The sequence below is a fragment of the Pseudorasbora parva genome, chromosome 22, assembly GCF_024679245.1.
Source record: "Pseudorasbora parva isolate DD20220531a chromosome 22, ASM2467924v1, whole genome shotgun sequence".
Classification (NCBI taxonomy): domain Eukaryota; kingdom Metazoa; phylum Chordata; class Actinopteri; order Cypriniformes; family Gobionidae; genus Pseudorasbora; species Pseudorasbora parva.
This window is the reverse complement of record NC_090193.1, coordinates 1,216,166-1,240,745: the sequence shown is the minus strand read 5'-3', so window position 1 is coordinate 1,240,745 and position 24,580 is coordinate 1,216,166. Positions and strand designations below refer to the sequence as shown.

General features: G+C 36.5%; 1 protein-coding gene across 1 annotated transcript; it reads right to left on the bottom strand.

The window, feature by feature from the left end:
- Positions 1–74: 74 nt before the first annotated feature.
- On the bottom strand, positions 75–18,576 carry tamm41 (TAM41 mitochondrial translocator assembly and maintenance homolog). Its single transcript, XM_067432015.1, has 8 exons — positions 18,221–18,576; positions 15,708–15,890; positions 14,208–14,300; positions 13,152–13,302; positions 10,072–10,217; positions 6,633–6,798; positions 3,558–3,620; positions 75–302 (listed from the first exon to the last, which is right to left on the bottom strand). The coding sequence occupies exons 1-8, from the start codon at positions 18,356–18,358 to the stop codon at positions 217–219; spliced, it is 1,026 nt and encodes a 341-aa protein (XP_067288116.1). The 5' UTR covers positions 18,359–18,576; the 3' UTR covers positions 75–216.
- Between the last annotated feature and the right edge of the window lie 6,004 nt (positions 18,577–24,580).

The window sequence follows — 24,580 nt, the reverse complement described above, 5'->3', positions numbered from 1 at the left end:
GTCACCGCAGCCTTGCGACAGGTACAGTGTAAAGGGGAAGTGCGCACATAAACACACACACACACTTCACAAACTTATTTAGAAAGGTTTATTGACATTTTTTAAAAGAGAATTAATGGATCCAGCGCACTGCTTCAGTCTTTAGTCTCATGCTTGGACTGTAAATAAATATCAACTATGGAAAGCAAGGTTGAAATATAATATTACAGAGTTGAGTTATTGTGAAATGATTGGTTTTCTTCGCCAGCCTCTCCACATTTTCTGCAGCTTTCTTGCGCTGTACGACACTGTTTTGAAGAGACCTGTGAAACAAGTTTCAACATCAATTAACTGAAAAATACATTATGCAAATCACAGAAAACTTAAGTTCTGGGAGGAGAATAATACAAAGCACTGAGGATTTAACAAATAATACTTCACAGAATCATATTCAACATCAATTTTGTTTGCCAGGTGACCTACAAATCTTTGCAATCCGCGACATTTACTCAAGATTATGAAAAATGGTAAACATTTATAAATATCTGCTATTGTGCAAAAATGAACCTCTTCCTTATTCATCTTTGAGGACATGATTATATCATACCGTTGATTAAAGATGATTTTCTAAACCAGTGGTGGGTAGGTTAATTTAATATAACTCTCAAATAAATATAAAATTACATAAATTATTCTTATTAACATTAACTGACCAAAGTATTACAAAGGACAATTGTTCTGTTCACAGTATTTAGTTCAATTATATCAGAAGTAACTGTAATTAAATTACAGTAAAAAATAGGAGTAACTTTCCTTTTTCAAGGGAATAAGTTGGGATATTTCACCCAAAAATGAAAATGTGATGTTTATCTGCTTACCCCTAGGCCATCCAAGATGTAGGTGTGTTTTTTTCTTTAGCAAAACACAAATTAAATTTCTTAACTTCAACTGTTGCTCGTATAATAATTAGCACTCCTCAGAGTTGATTTGAGCCCACATTTAGGAATGGTAAAATTAACACTGAAACAGTGTTAGAGATAATTAAGTGATTAATTGAGTGATGATTGGCCATTAGTGATGAACACCTGCTGTTAACAAACAGAATCACTGAAGGAAAGAGTCACCTTTTTAGGTCACCATTATATTAATCGGTGTTTGCTTTAGTTTTTAATATTAGATTGTGTCTGAGACAAACCAAGAGGAAATGTATCCAAACCAGGTGTTGTTGGTTATGTTGTGACAAATATAATCAGAGATTGAGCCGAGAATGAGCTCAGTTAACTGCATAATGATTATGCCCCTATCAAAATACAACCACACCTGAAGACATTTTCTCTGTGCGTTCTTTGCCACAACACGTGTTTTATAAACACACAGTTAAAGCAGCCAGGAAAAAATATATTTTAAAAGTAAATGTCAAACGCTCAACTAAAGCAAACACTAATCACCATAACGGTGACTTTTCCCATCAGCGAATCTACTTGTTAACAGCAGGTGTTTATCACTATTTCTCAATCGCTACTCAATCATTTAATTCTCATTAGCTTTAACACTGCTTCAAAGTTATTTTTAACACACTCGGGTGTGGAGTCAAACACTGAGGAGTGTTAATTTAACACTGTTTTTTTTTTTTTGCTGTGTATGAGAGTTAAAAAAAAAACATGCACATACAAATCCATATTAAACCCTGCGACTCGTGACGACACGTAGGTGTCTTAAGACACGAACCGACCAGAGGTGCGCTTCCCGCACTTACATTCAAAGGACAGAAAATAGGCTCTTTCTGTTGTAGAGCACGTCCGCACAAGAGCACTCTTAAAAAAATGTGCTTTAAATCTCTTGACAAACTAAAAGACATAAATTACATTTGCATGCATTCAAAATAAAATATATAGATTGTACTGAATGTCAGCTTTCTTACGTTGCTCAAGATAAGGATTTATCAAGTCCACGTTATGCAAACAAGAAACTCTGTTTCTAACCACAGGTTGAGATCGGTCATTCAGACCACACAAGTTTGCGAAGCTGTTTGCGATTGTTCGTTGGAACGATGGTTTCAGGAAGCGCCAACTCGTTAATGTTGATAACGACAGAACGTGCGACCATAGTTGGCTAATGATGCTTTTGGGAAACGCAGCCCAGTTTGTGTGAGAAACCCAAAAGCATTTATATCATTTTCACCTAAAATACACTATGTCTAACAGCCGCGAGCACGTGTTCACTTCCTGTACACGATCTGGTGTAGAGCTATGCGTGAGAGATCACTTCCGCCGCTTGTGTATACTACGTGTAATTATACCTCACTCACCGGAAGTGATGCCCGTTCAAGGCTGTTGGGCATAAGAGCATTTTATTTCAACAGGCATTTTTAAAAGTCTTTTGAGAGGTTCGTTCTGCGTTCAGTAAATATCAGTCTTGCTCTCTCTGTCTGATGGCGCGCGTTCGTCTAAGCCATCTCACGTTCAATGTCCGTAATAGCTGATAATAATATACATTGTCATTTTAAATCGAGCTTTACAAGCTTTCTGAATATGCTGCTGAATCTGCATATTAGTGCTCTTTTCTGTCGTTGTTAATTACCTCTTTAGTAAACCTATACATAACCAGCAAAAGCAGCACAGCTTGAATCTCTTCCATACTCGTTATTCATTTTTTTTCACCATGTAAACGACCTGACCGATTACTTTTAAGTGTGCGTCCTTACATGACGTGACAGCGCGCGCCGCGCTCATGTTGACAAGAGAGGAAAGCTCATTTTTCTGAGGGGTAAACTTTTTATTTCGTAAATTATGAAGATAATGTTGGAGTAATGACACCGCGTATATTGCCCCAGTTTTTCCTTTAACTGCGCCTGACAGAAGATTTTTTTTTTTTTCTGAGATGATTATTACACTTTACAACAAATAAATAGCTTATATAATGCCATTAAGAGTTGCTATGGCCTCAGTAAACACACTCCAGCTGCTGGAGAAAACAGCGTTGACATTTTTGATGCGGCAGACAAACTGCATGTGACAAAATGATTGCGATTGAAAGTCATCACACGTAAACACCAGATCGGTTTAGATAACGTTGCAGTCGCGCGCAGTCCTACATCACCGGACTAATTTGCCTAATCTTCTCGGAACTTCAGATCGCGGTGGAAACGCAGACAGCTGCAGGTCTGGGGGGAGAAAGTTCCTGTAAAAAAGTTCCTGGTACAAATTGTTCCGGGTAATTTTGGTGGAAACGGGGCTTTTGTGTTGTATTTTAGGTAAAACATTACACAAATACTGTTGTGTTGCTGGCAGAAAGCGATCGTTTCGTGTCTTAAGACATCAGTGTGTCTCCACGAGCCTCAGGGTTTAATATGGATTCGTATGTCTATGTGCGTTTTACTCTCATAGAAATACACCCCATTGACACGCATTATACGAGCAACGGTTGAGTTAAAAATCTTCATTTGTGTTCTCCTGAAGAAACAAACACACCTACATCTCAGACGCCCGGCAGATAAACATCACAGGCTCATTTATGGGTCAACTATCCCTTTAAATTACAGTAACTAATTACTATCTACACCCAACACTGCCTCTCACCGGCGGTGGCGATTCCTTTGGCACTCTGTGTTAGGCTGGAGCTTTTCACTATCGATGAAATTCCTGTGAAAACAATGGAATTACATGAGAAGATAATTTGATAAGAAGAAAATCATAATTTGGCAATTACAGCAAGTCGTCTGCCAACAGCATGCAGAACTGCATCATTAGTCAGTGAGTATATTCATATATAGTGTTGCAGAACTGAAAAGTGAAATAAGGCAAAGGCACAGTATGTAGTTATTCAGAACAAAGGCGTGTCTTGACTTGAGTGGGTGGAGGTTTTATTCTGCCACGAGCACTTCCGCTTCTTCCACTCGTGTGTGTGTAACGCAGCGCTGTTTTATCATATCACTAACACACTCACATGTGTGTGATGTTATAACGCTATATATATATATATATATATATATATATATATATATATATATATTATATATATATAACAAAAAAGTTCCATTTCTTCTAAAAAGTTCTATTTTTGAGCAAATGTAAAGACTCTTTCACACCAAAAGTGAAATAATAAGCCTCGGGTAACACTTACTTCACCAATAAAAACAAAAACAAATCTATAGTAATTTTTGCATATGGATTGACTGAATCATTAAAGGTCATCAGCACGACATCGGTCAATAAAGTGAGATTGAATGCATACAAATACTTGATGTATTTAACATTTAACGATTGTAAGTTTGCATTTCAGATTTTATGAATTTTGAGGAATACTGGAACTTGTTTTTGTGTGCAAATGAAATTAGTAAATGCACACTCACATTTAGCCTAGAATTACAATAACCATCGTTTACACACAATGACTCTACTTTGGGATATTACAATATTGGGACAAGAGAGCCGTCAGTCAATAAATGGGAAAAAGTAACTCAGATGTTGTACATTTTAAAAGTAATGCATTACTTTAGTAGTTACTTGAAAAAGTAATCTGATTACGTAACAAGTTACTTGTAACGAGTAACTCCCAACACAGCTGATAGCACACACACACACACACACACACACACACACGGTTAAAATCACTGATTTGAACATTCACATCTGGGATAATGTACACAAGTCAACACAACATAACACTGTTCTAGTGGCTTTGGGATATTTAAATCCTAAAATCTTACATATTGTGCCTTTAATTGTGTGCAAGTTAAATTTAACGTAAGGTGACCTAAAACCACTTTTGCTTTATGTTGTTGTAGTGCTGCGGTTTTCAAACTTTATGATGCCAAGGACCCCTAAATATGATGAACCTTTATGAGGGACCCCTTAAATCCATCTATTATGTATGAAAAAACATTTAAACGGTTAGATAAATAGTAGGTGTGACATTATAAATACAATATATTGTTTTCCATCATAAAATAGCTATTAATGTTAGATGTATAAACCTGAAGAAGAACATTTTTAATGATTTGTATACAACTTCCACAATAAATGTATGCAAGCAGTGCACATGTTAATAAAACTGCCTTACAGCCCCAGTGAGAAAGATAAAGGGAGAAAAACTCATTAAAGACACAAAGCAAACATATACAATTCTAGAACTTACATGGCAAGAAAGGAGAGAAACATTTAGAAATGAAACAAATAGAATATTCGATAGACTTTATCTATTTTTGCTTAGTCTTTTCATTTTCTGAAATGTTCTGGGGACCCCTTATAGCCTTCTGAGGACCCCTGGGGACCCCAGTTTGAAAACCCCTGCTGTAGCTCATTCATTCTGATAGTGACAGTCACTAAAATCAAGGTTCCTCACAGTGATTTGCAGGTGAAGTGTGTGTGTGGACACACACAGGTGTTTGTGAAAAAAGCTGACGGTTATTATGACAATGAGACGTGAGGGTGAGGCTGCTGGAGAAACTCAACACCGACTAAACCCAGCCGGCCAGTTTGGCGAGTCTCTTTCAAACCTCTGCTCATTTGCTCTTCCATTCATCCTGTCCAAAAGGCTTTATTTCATGCTAGTCAAATGAGATCCAGCTCTCGAGTGTCGTGTGTTTATTAGACAGCGTCACAATAGTGAACAGATAGTGAACATCTGACGCCACACACACACACACACACACACACACACACGGTTTTGTGACATATGGGGACATTCCATAGTCGTAATGGTTTTTATACTGTAACTGTACAAACCATATTTTCTATCCCCTTACACTGCCACTAAACCTACCCATCACTCACACACACACACACACACACCTTAAACCTACCCATCACAGGAAACATTCTGCATTTTTACTTTCTCATAAAAACTGATTTATAAGCCTTTTGTAAAGTGGGGCCATGGGTAATGTCCTCATATTTCACCCTCTCCTGTAACACCTGTGTCATACCCATGGCATTATACACATTTCTGTCCTCATATGTCACAAAAACATGCCCACTGCACCTAAACCTAACCATCACTCTCACACACATACACACATACACACACACTCACACACACACACACACAGCTCAAAGCGACGGTTAGATCTGGAAATATGGGCTGCGCTTTCCTCTAAATAACACAAACACCACAGAAATAACAGCAGTTCAGAAAGGTTTCCACCAACTCTGCAAAAATGCTCTTCTTACTCAGTATTTTTGTCTTGTTTCTAGTCAAAACATCTAAATTCTTACATTAAGAAACATTTACTAGACAAGCAAAAGTAATTGTCTTGTTTTGGGGAAAAATAACTGAAAATGAAGAGAGTTTTTGCTTAAAATAAGATAAATAATCTGCCAATGGGGTGAGAGAAATAATCTTGTTTTCTGTTTGAATTAAGATTATTTTTCTCACCCCATTGGCAGATTATTTAGTTTATTTTAAGCAAAAACTCTCTTCATTTATTTTATAATAATAATAATTATTATTATAAAATTATAATTTTGAATTATTTTTCCCCAAAACAAGTCAATTACTTTTGCTTGTCCAGTAATTGTTTCTTAATGTAAGAATGTTTAGATGTGTGGACTAGAAACAAGACAAAAATACTAGGTAAGAAGAGTGTTTTTTTTTTTGGTAGTGTCTGAAATGATGGCAGTGTGTTGTTTCTGGTTTGGCTCTGGTTGCTTCACCTTGCTGTACGATGGCTCCGCAGTCGGGGTCCTGGGCCACCTGCAGCAGGATCTCCTCCACATCCCTATTCTTTCCCGGCCGGTCCACCAGAAGTGTGATCTGCTGCTGAAGGCTTCGGGGAAGAGCCATGAGCTGCGTGAACTGACCCTCGGGGCTTTTGTCCACCTGGAGAACAGAAAACTGATGAAGATCCTGACAGCTCACACTGCAAAAAATGCTCTTTTTACTCAGTATTTTTGTCTTGTTTCTAGTCCAAACATCTAAAAAATCTTAAAACAAAAAGTATTTACTAGACAAGCAAAAGTAATTGTCTTGTTTTGGGAAAAAATAACTCAAAATGAAGAGAGTTTTTGCTTAAAATAAGATAAATAATCTGGCAATGGGGTGAGAAAAATAATCTTAATTCAAACAGAAAACAAGATTATTTCTCTCACCCCATTGGCAGATTATGTCCTGAAAAATCTGATTTTCATCTTCCACTCAAATTCCCTCCAAATCTGACTGGCCACACCCTTATGGCATCCAGAACAAATATTAACCCAAACATCGTCATCCAAGGTAACATTCATTTCCATTTCCCATTGTTGTTTTATACAGTCCCTGACAAAAGTCTTGTCGCTTGTGTACAAATTGACCTAAAGTGCTGCTGAAATATATTTCTAATCAAGATTTTTTTTACAAGAAATGGCTCATTTTAATCCCACCAGCTTTTGTGATAATGTTTCGGTGAAAAACTAAACTTTAAAAAAGTATTCTAATATTCACAGCTTGGTAAAGCCCATTGAGTCAATTTTTGCAAAGACATAAGTGTTGTCACCTTGTCATATGAGCTTCACCTGTGACTAATAATGGATCAATTAGGTCTCAAGTGTGTATAAAAAGAACCCCAGTACACTAGACCTTCACATCAACTGCAACTAGACCTCTGCAAACATGCCTAAGATTCATCCTGAGACTAAAGTTTTGATTATCAAGAGGCTGAAGACCAGATCCACTGCTGATGTGGCAGACACCTTCAATGTGTCTCAGCGTCAAGTACAGAGGATAAAAAAAAGATTTGAAGAGACTGGAGACGTTTTTGACAAGCCCAGGTCAGGCAGACCCCGCAAGACAACTGCTCGAGAGGACCGTTTGTTGGCTCGAAAATCCAAGGCCAGCCCATTTTCCACTGCAGCAGAGCTCCACGAGACCTGGTCACCTGAAGTCCCTGTGTCAACCAGAACAGTTTGTCGGATTCTGTCTCGAAATGGCCTCCATGGTCGAATCAGTGCCCAGAAGCCAGCACTAAACAAAAGACAATTGAAAAACCGTGTGGCATTTGTCAAGGCCCACAGCCTGCTAAAAGGATGGACGCTGGAAAAGTGGCAGAAGGTGGATTTTCAGATGAATCTTCTGTTGAATTACACCACAGTCGCCGCAAATATTGCAGGAGACCTACTGGTGCCAGAACGGATCCGAGATTCACCCAGAAAACAGTGAAGTTTGGTGGCGGAAAAATCATGGTCTGGGGTTACATCCAGTATGGGGGTGTGCGAGAGATCTGCAGAGTGGAAGGCAACATCAATAGTCTAAAATACCAAGAAATCTTAGCTACCTCTTATATTCCCAACCATAAAAGAGGCCAAATTCTGCAGCAGGACGGTGCTCCATCGCATACTTCCATCTCCACATCAAAGTTCCTCAAGGCGAAGAAGATCAAGATGCTCCAGGATTGGCCAGCCCAGTCACCAGACATGAACATCATTGAGCATATGTGGGGTAGGATGAAAGAGGACGCATGGAAGACGAAACCAAAGAATATTGATGAACTCTGGGAGGCATGCAAGACTGCTTTCTTAGCTATTCCTGATGACTTCATCAATAAATTGTATGAATCCTTGCCAAACCGCATGGATGCAGTCCTTCAAGCTCATGGAAGTCATACAAGATAATACATTTGGATCTCACAGCACCACAACTTAATTTGCTGACATATTTTTGTATTTGCAGTAAATTTGTTCAATTTCTGTATAGGCGACAAAACTTTTGTCTTGCCAAAATTTGACCTTTCCGTCTTGATTAAATGATAAATATTCTTTCTGTGAACATTATTTATTTCAGTGCATTAAACATCATTTTGGAGGGTTTTAGCTTTTCATATGAGCTATTTCTAACACCAATGAATTAATTAAAAGTCAGGTTAATATCAGGTATCTCTAGAAAATAGATAAGCGACAAGACTTTTGTCAGGGACTGTAGTTGTGTATTATCTGACATGTCAATCAACAATGTTTTGTACAACAAGGACAATTGTTTTTTCATTACACCACCATTTTCAATCAAATTAATAAAATGTTTCTCTAGATTTGTAGGCTTAATTCTTATCAGTTCCCAATCATTATGTTTTGTGACATAGCTCCTCATTTGAAAATATTTCTATAGATCACTTGAGGGTAACATAAATTTCGCTCTTAGTTGGGCAAAGGATTTAAATACATTCCCATCCAACAACTGATTCACCGTGAGGAGACCTCTCAGCCCATCCCCGGAAACCACTACTGTCTGACAAGGATGGGAGGAACTCAATGTTTCTATCAATGGTCATAGCTCGAGATAAAGCAGTCTTTAAAGTGTGTTTAACCCATAAATTTGATTTTTTGTTTTGTTTTTGAGACAAATGGGAGCTGAGAGAGAGAGATTCCGGGCACTGAATATTCCTCCATAGATACCCACTGTGACTCTGGATCCCGGATGACCCATGCCACCACAGCTTTTATTTGGGCAGCCCAATAATACAACTTGAAGTTTGGCAGATTTAAGCCCCCATTTTCCTTAGATGACATTAAAATTTAGGCGCACTCTTGGTCTTTTGTTCTGCCATTGACAATAGTTTCTCTAAAGATTTAAAAATAGATTGTGGTATAGCAACAGGTAGGTTTTGGAATAGAAATAATAATTTTGGAAGAATATTCATTCTTATACCTTCAATTCTACCCAAAAGAGAAAGCGGTAATACATCCCATCTGTTTAAATCAGACCTGATTTCCTTTAACAATTTATCATAATTAGATGAAAATAACTGCTTAGTCCTGGGGGTAAGAATTACTCCAAGATATCCAAACCCCTGCTTGGAGTGTCTAAATGAAACAAGATTATCCGGCTGCAATGGCCAAGTCCAGAATATCAATATTTTAAGATCTATTTGTGCAGTTTATAATATTTAATAACAATTCCAAGTCTCACGCGAGAACTGACGCACTGATCTCGCGTTGTTTACTCGTCACATCGCACATGTGGTTTGGAAACTTAGTTTTCCTGTGAGAGAGAGTTGTCGGCGATTGTTCCTCCCGTATAGTCATGCAGTGTGAAAAGATCTGTGACCCGATGAGTTTGAGTCTGAACTAGGCTTTAAGGCTTAAACCACAGTCAGTCCACAGAGAGCAGAAGCTGATCTCTCACCTCCAGCCGGCCCTGTTGGGGCTTGTACACCACCTGCGGGCACTCCTGGAGGATATTGCTGTATAACTTGCGGAAATGCTGCATGTTGTCTTTGACGATGTTGGAGACTTTGGCTTTATCCTCACCGATCACCATCCTGAAATCCCCTAGAGTCAGACACAGAGACACAACTCACTCACACACTGCAAAAAATGCCCTTCTTATTTAGGCGTTGTCTCGTTTCCAGTCTTAATATCTTAATATTCTTAAATCAAGATGCATTTACTAGAGCAGTAAAACGACTAATATATTTTTCCTTGTTTTCTTAAAAATAAAATCTAAATGAAGTGAGTTTTTGCTTAAAACAGGCAAAATGATCTGCCAATGGGGTGAGAAAAATAATCTTATTTCTGATTGAAATCTTGTTTCCGTCCCAAACAGAAATACCGTAAGATTATTTTTCTGAACTCATTTAGTTTTGATATTTTTCCCCAGTAAACAAGCAAAAATATCTCATGTCGTTTTACTGATCTAGTAAATGCATCTTGATTTAAGAATTGTTAGATATTTGGACTGGAAAACAAGACAAAAATACTAAATAAGAAGAGCATTTTTTGCAGTGTTGTATAAAAGTTACAAAGCTGCTGGCACTTTAGGGCCGAATCCAAAAATGTACTTCAGCATATGATATACATACCTTAATTATCCACAATTTAGGATACAGTATTAAAACAATTGTTATATCATGTAATCATGCAGACACTGAACCTGACCATCTTTGAGGAACGCTCGGTGAAATTTTGATACAGCGAGAGAGAAGACATCGATGTCTTCTCTCGATGGCTTTTCATTTATTAAAAAAGGAGAATGTGTATCGCTATCTCTACAGGAACTCATGTGCCTTTAGCACACAGAGATTGAACTGAAGAATTAACTAGCGTTTATCAAACTGCCAACTTCAGTGTAGCTGTAAGCCTTGTTTATACTCGACACGAGACCCATTTCGCTTGGCGGCGTGCGTCAAATTGTGACCGAAGAAGCTCGAGTTCCAGGCGAATCTAGCTTGAAGTCTCCTCACGCTTCAGTCTGCGCATCGAGTATAAACCAAAGGTGTAAACACCTGCCCAAACGGACGAGGCGCGCGCACTCAGAGGAAAACAAGCAAGCATGCAAATGGAGATTATCGCAACCGGATGCCAAATCTTGTGTGGTTTTATTCTGATTTATCATGCAGGCCTAGTCCCAATCACCCTGAAATCACCTGTTTTTTTATAATTTACCAGATTGTCTGACCTCCTCACTCACTTTCTTCCAAGCAAGATCCTTATTATCCCCAATTCTATAAAGTATGAACGCAGTGGCGTAACTTTGTTTTAAAAAGTGGGTGGGACATAAATTGTGTATCATATGCACGCGAAAAACTGCGTACTATATGCATGCCAAAGCTCATTTTGACGTGTGAGGGGCGCTTATACGTCAACATGAGCTTTGGCGTGCATGGTAGGTAGTTTTTCGCGTGCATATGATATGCACTATATGGCGTATTAGCATTGCTGATACAATGTTATATCAGATGTAAAATATGTACAATAACAATGGCAGAAAAATTAGTATTAAGATGTCCGGAAATCAATTTAATAGTTCATTTATTGATATAGATCTCGTTTATTAATTGCATCTAAACACAACAGCGTTGTGCCAAGAATTTTCACGTGAATAAAGGCAAATAGATTTGCACACTTTGCTTATAATCACTGGTCTAGTCTGTTAAACGTGTCAGAAGTTCTCGTTTCTAATCTGCCCTCGTAGCCTATTTTTTCTCTCAACAAAACCGAATATCATCAGTACATCAAGAGCAGGAACAGTTTTTGTGCATTTTGTTTCGTGATCTGACCGGAACAAATAGAAAGTCTCTGCAACGGCGTTAAGCGTTAGATTAAAGCGCTTGTCTGTGTGAAGAGCCGCGAGAGAAATCTGCAGCACTGATAACAGCGGCAACGAGCGTCAGATCGCCTCTTATTTAACTAACGAACAAAATGATGCTCTTCTAGTTAACCAGAGATGTTTTGTTTGTATTAGTTAGGCTCATCCGTGAAGCAAGATGTTTTAAAAAAAGTGGTGGGGACATGTCCCACCCGTAAATTACGCCTATGTATGAACGTATCGCACAGCTCCGAGTCTCCGCATGTGATTTTCTTCTCATTGTTGTCACTACTAGAGCAAGCTCCTGATTGGTTAACGAATATCCACCAAAAGTTCACATTTTTCAACTTGTGCTACATGCGCCAAGCACCCAAAACACTCAATGTAAGTCATTAACTCCTCACCCTAATGTGGTTTATAACTTTTATAACAACACTGCAAAAAAGTATTACTGCTCTTCTTATTTGTTCTTGTTTTGTTGAAATAAAATCTAAATGAAGTGAGTTTTTGCTTAAAACAGGCAAAATGATCTGCCAATGGGGTGAGAAAAATAATCTTATTTCTGATTGGGACGGAAACAAGAAACAAGATTTCAATATTCAATATTTTCTCACCCCATTGGCAGATCATTTTGCCAGTTTTAAGCAAAAACTCACTTCATTTAGATATTTTATCCCAGAAAACATGCAAAAATCTCATGTCGTTTTACTGATCTAGTAACTGCATCTTGATTTAAGATTTGTTAGATATTTGGACTGGAAACAAGACAAAAATACTGAGTAAGAAGAGCATTTTTTGCAGTGAAGTATTTAAATGAGTTTAAGTTAGTCGTCTGCTAGTGTGTCAGATGGAGCGTCACTGACTGGCTTAAACCATGATGGCATAATGTGCATTTATACAACTATAATACAATAATGCAGCGACATAAAAAAGGAAATCTACTTTTGATACTTAAGTACTTTTGAAAACTAATACTTTTGTACTTTTAAAAAACTTTCACTTGTAAAGGAGTAATATTTGACCAATAGTATTTTTACTCAAGTTATGAAGTTGTGTACTTCGAATACGCCTGTCGAGTTTGGTGTGTGTGGAGATTTCAGACTCACAGCCTCACAAAAACAAACACAGATCAGATCAGATCCGAGTAAAAATGTCAAATGCATGCCAGAGAGACTCACCGGAGTAGGACAGCCCTGCTATCTGGAGGTACAGGTCTTCTTCTGAGAAACTCTCTGGCAGCATCAGAAAAGACGCAAGCACGGCACTTTTCAGGTTCCTTAGAAGAGCGGCCCGCAGCGCTCCATTCTCATTCTGGAGCAGGATTTGAACCTGGGGGAAAAACACGACTAATGTGAGCTTAGACTTGAACACTAGTGGTCACATTAATGGCCACTGATCTGAGATCAGGGTCTGAAGCTTCTTTACAAACCGATATACTGCAAAAAATGCTTTTCTTAGTATTTTTGTCTTGTTTCTAGTAGAAAACAAAATCACAAAATTATTACATTAAGAAGCATTTACTAGACTAGTACAAATTATTGTCTGGTTTTGGGGAAAATAACTCAAAATGAAGAGAGTTTTTGCTTAAAATAAGATAAATAATCTGCCAATGGGGTGAGAAAAATAATCTTGTTTTCTGTTTGAATTAAGATTATTTTTCTCACCCCATTGGCAGATTATTAAGCTTATTTTAAGCAAAAATTCTACAAGAAGTATTTACTAGACAAGCAAAAGTAATTGTCTTGATTTCGGGAAAATAACTAAAAATGAAAAGCATTTTGAGTTATTTTTCCCCAAAACAAGACAATTACTTTTGCTTGTCTAGTAAATACTTCTTGTTTTAAGAATATTTAGATGTTTGGACTAGAAACAAGACAAAAATACTGAGGAAGAAGAGCATTTTTTGCAGTGTACTTTTAATTTAAAAAAAAGAGCCACAAAACGACGGTGGAGAACATTAAATAATGGCTTTTTATTGAAAAAGAACATTATTCAATTCTTTAAATTGAACAATTTATTAAAAGTTTAAAGTATACTTAAATATATAAATAAATACAAAAAACTAAAAATGTACTTATTCACAGTAAACCTGATGGGTGAACAGATGTGCCCGTGGACTTGAGATTTGATGACGCATAAGTGCCAATACTAAACATTCGACAAACAGCCCAGAAGAACTGCATGTGCTCAACAAACGTCCTGTTCTCTGATCTGCATCCAGAGGAAATACTCACAGGCTTGTGCAATCGGCCGGCGATGTACAGCGTCTTCCAGTGGAGTAAATCATCAATCAGAGCATCTGTGCTGATCACTCCATACTTGATCAACTGCACACACACACACACACACACACACACACACACACACGGCATATTGATCACATCAAACACACTGACATTCATTAGACTATACACTCCTCTGCTCACCAAAGCTGCGCTCATTTGATCAAAAAACAAAAATCATTTGGCGGCCAAGACCATGATCAGCCTTTGATGGAAACGGTATTCTGGTAGCTGTGGCTCTTCCAGCAGGATAATGCTCCTGACACAAAGCACAAATGCTTCAGGAATGGTTTGAGGAGCACAACAACCAGTTTGAGGCGTCGACTCGGCCTCCAGATTCCCCAGATCTCAATCCAATCGAGCATCTGTGGGATGAGCTGAACAAACAAGTCCGAGCCATGGAGGCCCCACCTCACAACTTACAGGACTTAAAGGATCTGCTGCTAACATCTTGGCGCCAGATACCACAGCACACCTTCAGGGGTCAAGTGGAGTCCATCAGAGACGGGTCAGCAAAAGGGCGACCGGCACAATATATCATAATGTTATGCCTGATCGGTTTACAGTAAAGTGTGTTTTATTCCTGTGATCATCATCATCATTCCTCCAGTCTTCAGTGTTCATGATCCTTCACTAATCACTCTCAGATGAGGATCTGATCATCAACACACACTTATGATTATTATCAGTGTTGAAAACAATCTTTGCCGTAAACTGTGATACATTGTATTTCTCAGGATTGTTTGATTATAAAATATTTTGATACATTATAAACGCCTTTACTGTCAATTTAATGTGTCCTCAGCGAATTAAAGTATTAAAGGGAAAGTTCAGAACACAAATGAAGATTTTCATATGTGAGAGTCATATAATGATGTGAATGGGGAACAATTCTATGAGAGCAAAAACAAACACATGCTTAGACAACACACACACACACCCTGCTGCTCGTGACGACACACTGATGTCTGAAGACACGAACCGATCGGTTTCTGAGAGAAACACAACAGCATTTGTGTTATTTTATTACCTCATATCAGGCGAATCTCATCTAGTGTTCCCATCTGCTATTACTGCCGTCTGATGAGGTCAAACCGGCGCGATCATATTATGAGGTAAAAAAATAACATAAACACTGTTGTGTTTCTCTCAGAAGCCGATCGGTTCGTGTCTTAAGACATCAGTGTGTCGTCACGAGACGCAGGGTTTGTGTGTGCATTCTCTAAGCATGTGTTTCTTTTGCTCTCATAGAATTGTTCCCCATTCACATCATTATATGACCGACACACAGCAAAGGTTGAGTTAAAATCTTCATTAGTGTTCTCCTGAAGAAACACACACACCGACATGTTGATGCCCTGGGGTCAGCAGATAAACACCAGTTTAGGGTGAACTATCCCTTTAATGCCTTTAAAGCCCCAGTGTTTAGAGCAGGAGTGTGTGAGTTCGCACCCGGTCGTCAGCAGGAATCAGTGTGTTGAAGTAAACGCCGGCTCCGTACTCGCTCTGGATCCTGCTGATGTGCTTCGGGCCCAGGAGTCTGAGGAAAGAGTAATGCTTCCTGTTCTCCATCAGGTTCATCGTGTGCCATGTGACCGGATCATCCACAGCAAACACAAAGTCCAGCATGTTTCTCTGAAGCACAAAACAAAGACAAATAATATAATAAACCAATCAAAACAAACCGCCTCGCTACGCCGCTGTGGACCAGCGACTGAACTATACATTCGACAGGAATTAATCTATAAATAAAATAATTCAGATCATAACAACACTGCACTGATACAGCACCTTTCACACACACAATACAGCTCAGTTTCTTAGACACAAGACTAACATTTTCTTGCTTTAACATGTTTGCATTTAACACACAATCGAAAAGACCACCTTTATTTTTTTTCAAGTTTATTTTGAGGTCTGAACTATTTTAGTGTAAGACAGTGACACTGTGTAAAGAAAAAGAGGAAATTGCTTTAAAATATAAATTTGTATTAATTAAAAAATATATATACACATACTAACTTTTAATTTTACATTAAATTATAATACTTTTTATTTATTTTAATATAAAAATTATATATATATATATATATATATATATATATATAAATAAAAATAATATTTTTTAAAGTTTATTTATTTATTGTGTGTGTGTGTGTACACACACGCACACACGCACACACGCGCACACGCGCACACGCGCACACGCGCACACACACCAGATTATTTTATCTAATGCCATGTGAGCATTCAAAGCTATTTTCATGGCAAAAATTCAACTACAGAAATACAAGTATCATATACAATAAAAAACAAAACAGCAAGTCATATTATACAAGATGTTTTAAATTATCATATGATAAAAAATCCAAAACCTTTTCAGGCATAATCTCATTAAATACGTCCTTAAGTGAAGTAACTTCATAAAAGAGCATTCTGCTTGTAATAATTCCAGGACAATCCAATAAAATATGTTTAACAGATAAAGGAATTTTACAAAACATGCATAAAATTGGGTCTTCACCCTTAAGCAAAAAAGCATGGGTCAAACTTGTGTGACCCATTCGACATCTGGTATAAACCACTTGATCAAGTCTAGTTTTAAAATTTTGAAAAAATCTGTTTGTAATTTCTGGATGAATTCCATACAACTTATTAGTCTTGTAAATATTCCACTCTTCTTGCCACTTATTTAAAATATATCGATTAATAATCGGTCTGATGTCTGAAGGAGGAATTTGACATTCATTAACCTCTTGATTATGAGCGACCTTAGCAGCTGCATCAGCTCGTTCATTTCCTGAAAGTCCCACATGTCCTGGAACCCAGCAAAAGATGATACTGAAGAACTGATTTAATAGATAATCCACTTTTGTTAAGATGCAGTCCACTAAAGGATGATCAGTTTTTAAAGTGTCCAATGCTTGAAGACAAGATTTCGAGTCTGTAAAAATTATACAATTATTCTTGTCTAATTCTATATAATTATAAGAATTTTTTTGTTGTGTATTTTCAATATGTTCCAAAGCTAAAAGTAAAGCACGTGCGTCAGCAGAAAAAATTGAGCATTGTTTTGGAATACGTATTCCGTAGCGTTGATGTCCAGTCACCATTGCTGCTGTTACACTATTTTCCACCTTCGAACCATCTGTGAATCTCATACAAAGTAGTAAATTGTGGGTTGAAGACTGTAGGCAGGATTGGTTTTATTTGCCTTTATTTTCACACACAAACACATTACACACACACTAAATAAATAAATAAACATACACATATATATATATATATATAAACTAAGCAAAACAGATAAACAAATAAATAAATTAAAGGAATTTGGAGAAAAAAATGAATTAAATACAAATGTATTAAATTATTATTATTATTATTTGTTGTTATCACCATATAACAAAATCAAAAATTACATGTTCACACATAGTAAAAGAAAACTGCTCAATAATGTGAGAAAAGTAATCATAATCTCTTAGTTTATGGACAACGCCAGAACATTTGAGGTGGAGTTTCTGCTCGCAATAAACAAAATAAAGAGTTACACAGCAGAAAATGCTCTTCTTATTTAGTATTTTTTGTTTGTTTGTTTCCAGTCCAAATATCTAAATATTCTTAAATCAAGATGCATTTACTAGATCAGTAAAACGACATAAGATATTTCTTCTTGTTTTCAAAATATCTAAATGAAGTTTGGGACGAAAACAAGAAACAAGATTTCAATAAGAAATAAGATTATTTTTCTCACCCCACCCCAAGGCAGATCATTTTGCCTGTTTTAAGCAAAAACTCATTTTGATTTTATTTTCAACAAAACAAGAAAAATGTCGTTTTACTGATCTAGTAAATGCCTCTTGATTTAAGAATTGTTAGATATTCAGACTGGAAACGAGACAAAAAAATTTGCAGCGTAACATCCAAGCCCTGGTGGTTAAAGGTGACCCAGTGGCTCATCTTACCCTCATGTGCCCTTGCGAGCTTCCGGTCTGTCTGAACACCGCAGACCCATAGGCGAAGGCCAGGCTGAAGTCCTGCGGGAACTGGCTGAGGATCTTCCTGAAGGAAACACTGCTGCTCTGCAGAGCTGGAAGAGCCATGGATGAACACAACACTCGCGCTTAATCAGCGTGTTTAACTCGATAACGCCTCCAGCGACGCGTCATGGTCGCCGCATCAGCTCACAGGCATGATGCCAATACCGAATATGATTATTAGTAATACTGACAACTAACGCCTTTTTGTCTACTGAACAATTTATAGATGTAAACTGCAGCTAATGGCTATTTCATCGTCGAGCTCTGAGAACGCCGGTTGTTCAGTTGATAATTCGCGGGCGCCACCGTGCGGTCTGGTGCAGCACAACCAGCTTCATTAAAGGGACAGTTCACCCCAAAAAAATATAAATGTTGTCATCATTTGCTGCGTTCTAGTTGGTTTTTATTATGCCTTTCACTCGCGAACTTCCCTCCGTCTCGTTCTCTCAGATGTGCGTCATTGCTTACGTTGCATGAGTGCGCATTACTGGCGGAAACTTTGCAATGAGCTGAACTGGAACGCCCTAAGCCCTTGATCACTTGGAATTCATTATGGAGTTTATTTATTATTTTTATTTTTTCCTTTACGAAATTGTTTAATGCAACATTCTATACGTATATAGGTGTATTCGGGGTGTTTTAAATGCTTTTAAAAATATTCTTAATATCATAGAGTTGTTTGTGGTGGGGTAAATTAAACGCGATATGTGGTGACGTCACAATCGCGTTGCATTGTGGTATATGAAGCTGCCTGAAGTGTTCATATGAAGTAGACTCGCTCACTCGGTCAGAATCGGGGGAGCAAGGGTCTGTCCATATAAACTTCCCTCGTCCACTTCACGATTCCCCCGAGGGGAAGTGCTAATGGAAGTTCGCAAGTGTGTGTCTAATAATGGAGTGGAACGCAGCACTTTACTAATGCTGCCTTTACATGCTATCAGAAATGTAATAATTCCCACTTCTGAAGTCGTGATTACGAGCTTATGCCATTCAAATTTTGAAATGGGAGGACGTTCATATGCAATTTTTTACCTAGGAAACTCGGGGGAGACCCTTTAAATCTCTCAATCCTGACTTTATATCTCTCAATCCTGACTTTATATCTCACAATCCTGACTTTATATCTCTCAATCCTGACTTTATATCTCACAATCCTGGGGCCTGTACCATGAAGCCGGTTTAGCTGGCTATCCAGATAAGTTTAAGATTAGTTTGTGCCAATCCTGGGTTTTAGGTACCATTAAAGTGGTTTGGCTTTTAGCTGTGTTCATCGCCATAGTAACTTACGCTCCACAGCTAACCTGCTCTGGGGCAGGTTATGTTCTGGATAAGAGATCTCAAACTGAAATTGGACCAATCAGCTGTGAGTAAAGTGACACACCTCTGATTCAATAAAGCCACTCCCCCTGTTTCTGCTCCAAATTAAAGGTCACTACAAAGCAAATATTTTTAAAGACTAAAGTGTCTGGCTTTTAACAATGCTTATTTATAATAATATTAATTTTGACTTATTTAGATATAATTTATGTAATTATTATACCTTTAATCAATTACACATTTATCATTTTAGTTAATCAATCATTAATAGGCACTTTGTTAAAATTAATACATAAGTCATATAAATAACATCACCTGCATAAAGTCATATGGATAAGCTTTAAAATCAATAAATAATAGCCTATTAAAAAGAAGCTTACTGAGCTTAAATGTTCAATTTTCTCTATATCAACTAAACTAACTTCATAACTTTTACTTGCATTGACGTATACATTTTTTTTCTTAAAGTTGTCCTCTTTCATAGACAGTTTTTTTTCTTGCTATGTATTTTTTTTATTTTTAATTCTTAATATTTTTAAATCATGCAATATTCTGCAGAAGAGAGAAATTAATCTCACTGATTGTCTCGCGAGAAGTGAATCTCAGTTCCACAGCGTGTGATTGGCTGTTCACTGCTGATGTCACAGCTAAACCCCTGAACTCAGGATCAAAGCCTGGGTTGACAGAGAAAGTTGATGATCAGCATCATGGGACCAACAAAGCCTGAATAGATTAGTTTGGTTTTGTCAACTCGAAACTAATCCTTTAACCCTGAGTTTGTTAAACTACCATCATGGTACAGGCCCCTGACTTTATATCTCTCAATCCTGACTTTATATCACTCAATTCTGACTTTATATCTCTCAATTCTGACTTTATATCTCTCAATCCTGACTTTATATCTCTCAATCCTGACGTTATATCTCTCAATCCTGACTTTATATCTCTCAATCCTGACTTTATATCTCACAACTCTGACTTTATATCTCTCAATCCTGACTTTATATCTCTCAATCCTGACTTTATATCACTCAATCCTGACTTTATATCTCTCAATCCTGACTTTATATCTCACAACTCTGACTTTATATCTCTCAATCCTGACTTTATATCTCTCAATCCTGACTTTATATCTCTCAATCCTGACTTTATATCTCACAATTCTGACTTTATATCTCACAACTCTGACTTTATATCTCTCAATCCTGACTTTATATCTCTCAATCCTGACTTTATATCTCACAATTCTGACTTTATATCTCACAATCCTGACTTTATATCTCTCAATCCTGACTTTATATCTCACAATTCTGACTTTATATCTCACAATCCTGACTTTATATCTCTCAATCCTGACTTTATATCTCTCAATCCTGACTATATCTCACAATTCTGACTTTATATCACTCAATCCTGACTTTATATCTCTCAATCCTGACTTTATATCTCTCAATCCTGACTTTATATCTCTCAATTATGACTTTATATCTCTCAATCCTGACTTTATATCTCTCAATCCTGACTTTATATCTCTCAATTCTGACTTTATATCTCTCAATCCTGACTTTATATCTCTCAAGCCTGACTATATCTCACAATTCTGACTTTATATCACTCAATCCTGACTTTATATCACTCAATCCTGACTTTATATCTCTCAATCCTGACTTTATATCTCTCAATCCTGACTTTATATCTCTCAATTCTGACTTTATATCTCTCAATTCTGACTTTATATCTCTCAATCCTGACTTTATATCTCTCAATCCTGACTTTATATCACTCAATCCTGACTTTATATCTCTCAATCCTGACTTTATATCTCACAATCCTGACTTTATATCTCTCAATTCTGACTTTATATCTCTCAATTCTGACTTTATATCTCTCAATTCTGACTTTATATCTCTCAATCCTGACATTATATCTCTCAATCCTGACTTTATATCTCACAATCCTGACTTTATATCTCTCAATTCTGACTTTATATCTCTCAATCCTGACTTTATATCACTCAATCCTGACTTTATATCTCTCAATCCTGACTTTATATCTCTCAATCCTGACTTTATATCTCACAATTCAGACTTTATATCTCTCAATTCTGACTTTATATCTCTCAATCCTGACTTTATATCTCTCAATCCTGACTTTATATCTCTCAATCCTGACTTTATATCTCTCAATCCTGACTTTATATCACTCAATCCTGACTTTATATCTCTCAATCCTGACTTTATTTCTCTCAATCCTGACTTTACATCTCACAATCCTGACTTTATATCACTCAATCCTGACTTTATATCTCTCAATTCTGACTTTATATCTCTCAATCCTGACTTTATATCTCTCAATCCTGACTTTATATCTCTCAATCCTGACTTTATATCTCACAATCCTGACTTTATATCTCACAATCCTGACTTTATATCTCTCAATCCTGACTTTATATCTCTCAATTCTGACTTTATATCTCTCAATCCTGACTTTATATCTCTCAATCCTGACTTTATATCTCTCAATTCTGACTTTATATCTCTCAATCCTGACTTTATATCTCTCAATCCTGACTTTATATCTCACAATCCTGACTTTATATCTCTCAATCCTGACTTTATATCTTTCAATCCTGACTTTATATCTCTCAATCCTGACTTTATATCTCTTAATCTTGACTTTATATCACTCAATCCTGACTTTATATCTCTCAATCCTGACTTTATATCTCTCAATCCTGACTTTATATCACTCAATCCTGACTTTATATCTCTCAATTCTGACTTTATATCTCCCAATCCTGACTTTATATCTCACAATCCTGACTTTATATCAAACAATTCTGACTTTATATCTCTAAATTATTACTTTATATCACACAATCCTGACTTTATATCTCACAATCCTGACTTTATATCACACAATTCTGACTTTATATCTCACAATCCTGACTTTATATCACACAATTCTGACTTTATATCTCACAATCCTGACTTTATATCACACAATCTTGTCTTTATATCTCACAATCCTGACTTTATATCACACAATCCTGACTTTATATCACACAATCCTGACTTTATATCACACAATTCTGACTTTATATCAAACAATCCTGACTTTATATCAAACAATTCTGACTTTATATCTCTCAATTATGACTTTATATCACACAATCCTGACTTTATATCTCACAATCCTGACTTTATATCACACAATCCTGACTTTATATCACACAATCCTGACTTTATATCACACAATTCTGACTTTATATCTCTCAATCCTGACTTTATATCTCTCAATTCTGACTTTATATCTCACAATCCTGACTTTATATCACACAATCTTGTCTTTATATCTCACAATCCTGACTTTATATCACACAATCCTGACTTTATATCACACAATTCTGACTTTATATCTCTCAATCCTGACTTTATATCTCTCAATTCTGACTTTATATCTCACAATCCTGACTTTATATCACACAATCTTGTCTTTATATCTCACAATCCGGACTTTATATCACACAATCCTGACTTTATATCACAAAATCCTGACTTTATATCACACAATTCTGACTTTATATCAAACAATCCTGACTTTATATCAAACAATTCTGACTTTATATCTCTCAATTATGACTTTATATCACACAATCCTGACTTTATATCTCACAATCCTGACTTTATATCACACAATCCTGACTTTATATCACACAATCCTGACTTTATATCACACAATTCTGACTTTATATCTCTCAATCCTGACTTTATATCTCTCAATTCTGACTTTATATCACACAATCCTGACTTTATATCACACAATCCTGACTTTATATCAAACAATTCTGACTTTATATCTCTCAATTCTGACTTTATATCACACAATTCTGACTTTATATCTCTCAATCCTGACTTTATATCTCTCAATTCTGACTTTATATCTCACAATCCTGACTTTATATCACACAATTCTGACTTTATATCTCTCAATCCTGACTTTATATCTCTCAATTCTGACTTTATATCTCACAATCCTGACTTTATATCACACAATCTTGTCTTTATATCTCACAATCCTGACTTTATATCACACAATCCTGACTTTATATCACACAATCCTGACTTTATATCACACAATTCTGACTTTATATCAAACAATCCTGACTTTATATCAAACAATTCTGACTTTATATCTCTCAATTATGACTTTATATCACACAATCCTGACTTTATATCTCACAATCCTGACTTTATATCACACAATCCTGACTTTATATCACACAATCCTGACTTTATATCACACAATTCTGACTTTATATCTCTCAATCCTGACTTTATATCTCTCAATTCTGACTTTATATCACACAATCCTGACTTTATATCACACAATCCTGACTTTATATCAAACAATTCTGACTTTATATCTCTCAATTATGACTTTATATCACACAATCCTGACTTTATATCTCACAATCCTGACTTTATATCACACAATCCTGACTTTATATCTCACAATCCTGACTTTATATCACACAATCCTGACTTTATATCACACAATCCTGACTTTATATCACACAATTCTGACTTTATATCTCTCAATCCTGACTTTATATCACTCAATCCTGACTTTATATCTCTCAATCCTGACTTTATATCTCACAATCCAGACTTTATATCACTCAATCCTGACTTTATATCTCTCAATCCTGACTTTATATCTCACAATCCTGACTTTATATCTCTCAATCCTGACTTTATATCTCTCAATCCTGACTTTATATCTCTCAATTCTGACTTTATATCACACAATTCTGACTTAATATCACACAATTCTGACTTTATATCACACAATTCAGACTTTATATCTCACAATCCTGACTTTATATCACTCAATCCTGACTTTATATCTCTCAATCCTGACTTTATATCTCACAATCCTGACTTTATATCTCACAATACTGACTTT

Excerpts from the sequence above, each read along its gene's own strand:
- tamm41 (XM_067432015.1), bottom strand. The coding sequence starts at position 18,358 with ATGGCTCTTCCAGCTCTGCAGAGCAGCAGTGTTTCCTTCAGGAAGATC. Across the intron at positions 15,891-18,220 it reads GCTCGCAAGGGCACATGAGG|AGAAACATGCTGGACTTTGT; the intron begins GTAAGATGAGCC and ends TTTGTGCTTCAG. Across the intron at positions 13,303-14,207 it reads CCGGCCGATTGCACAAGCCT|GTTCAAATCCTGCTCCAGAA; the intron begins GTGAGTATTTCC and ends TTTTTCCCCCAG.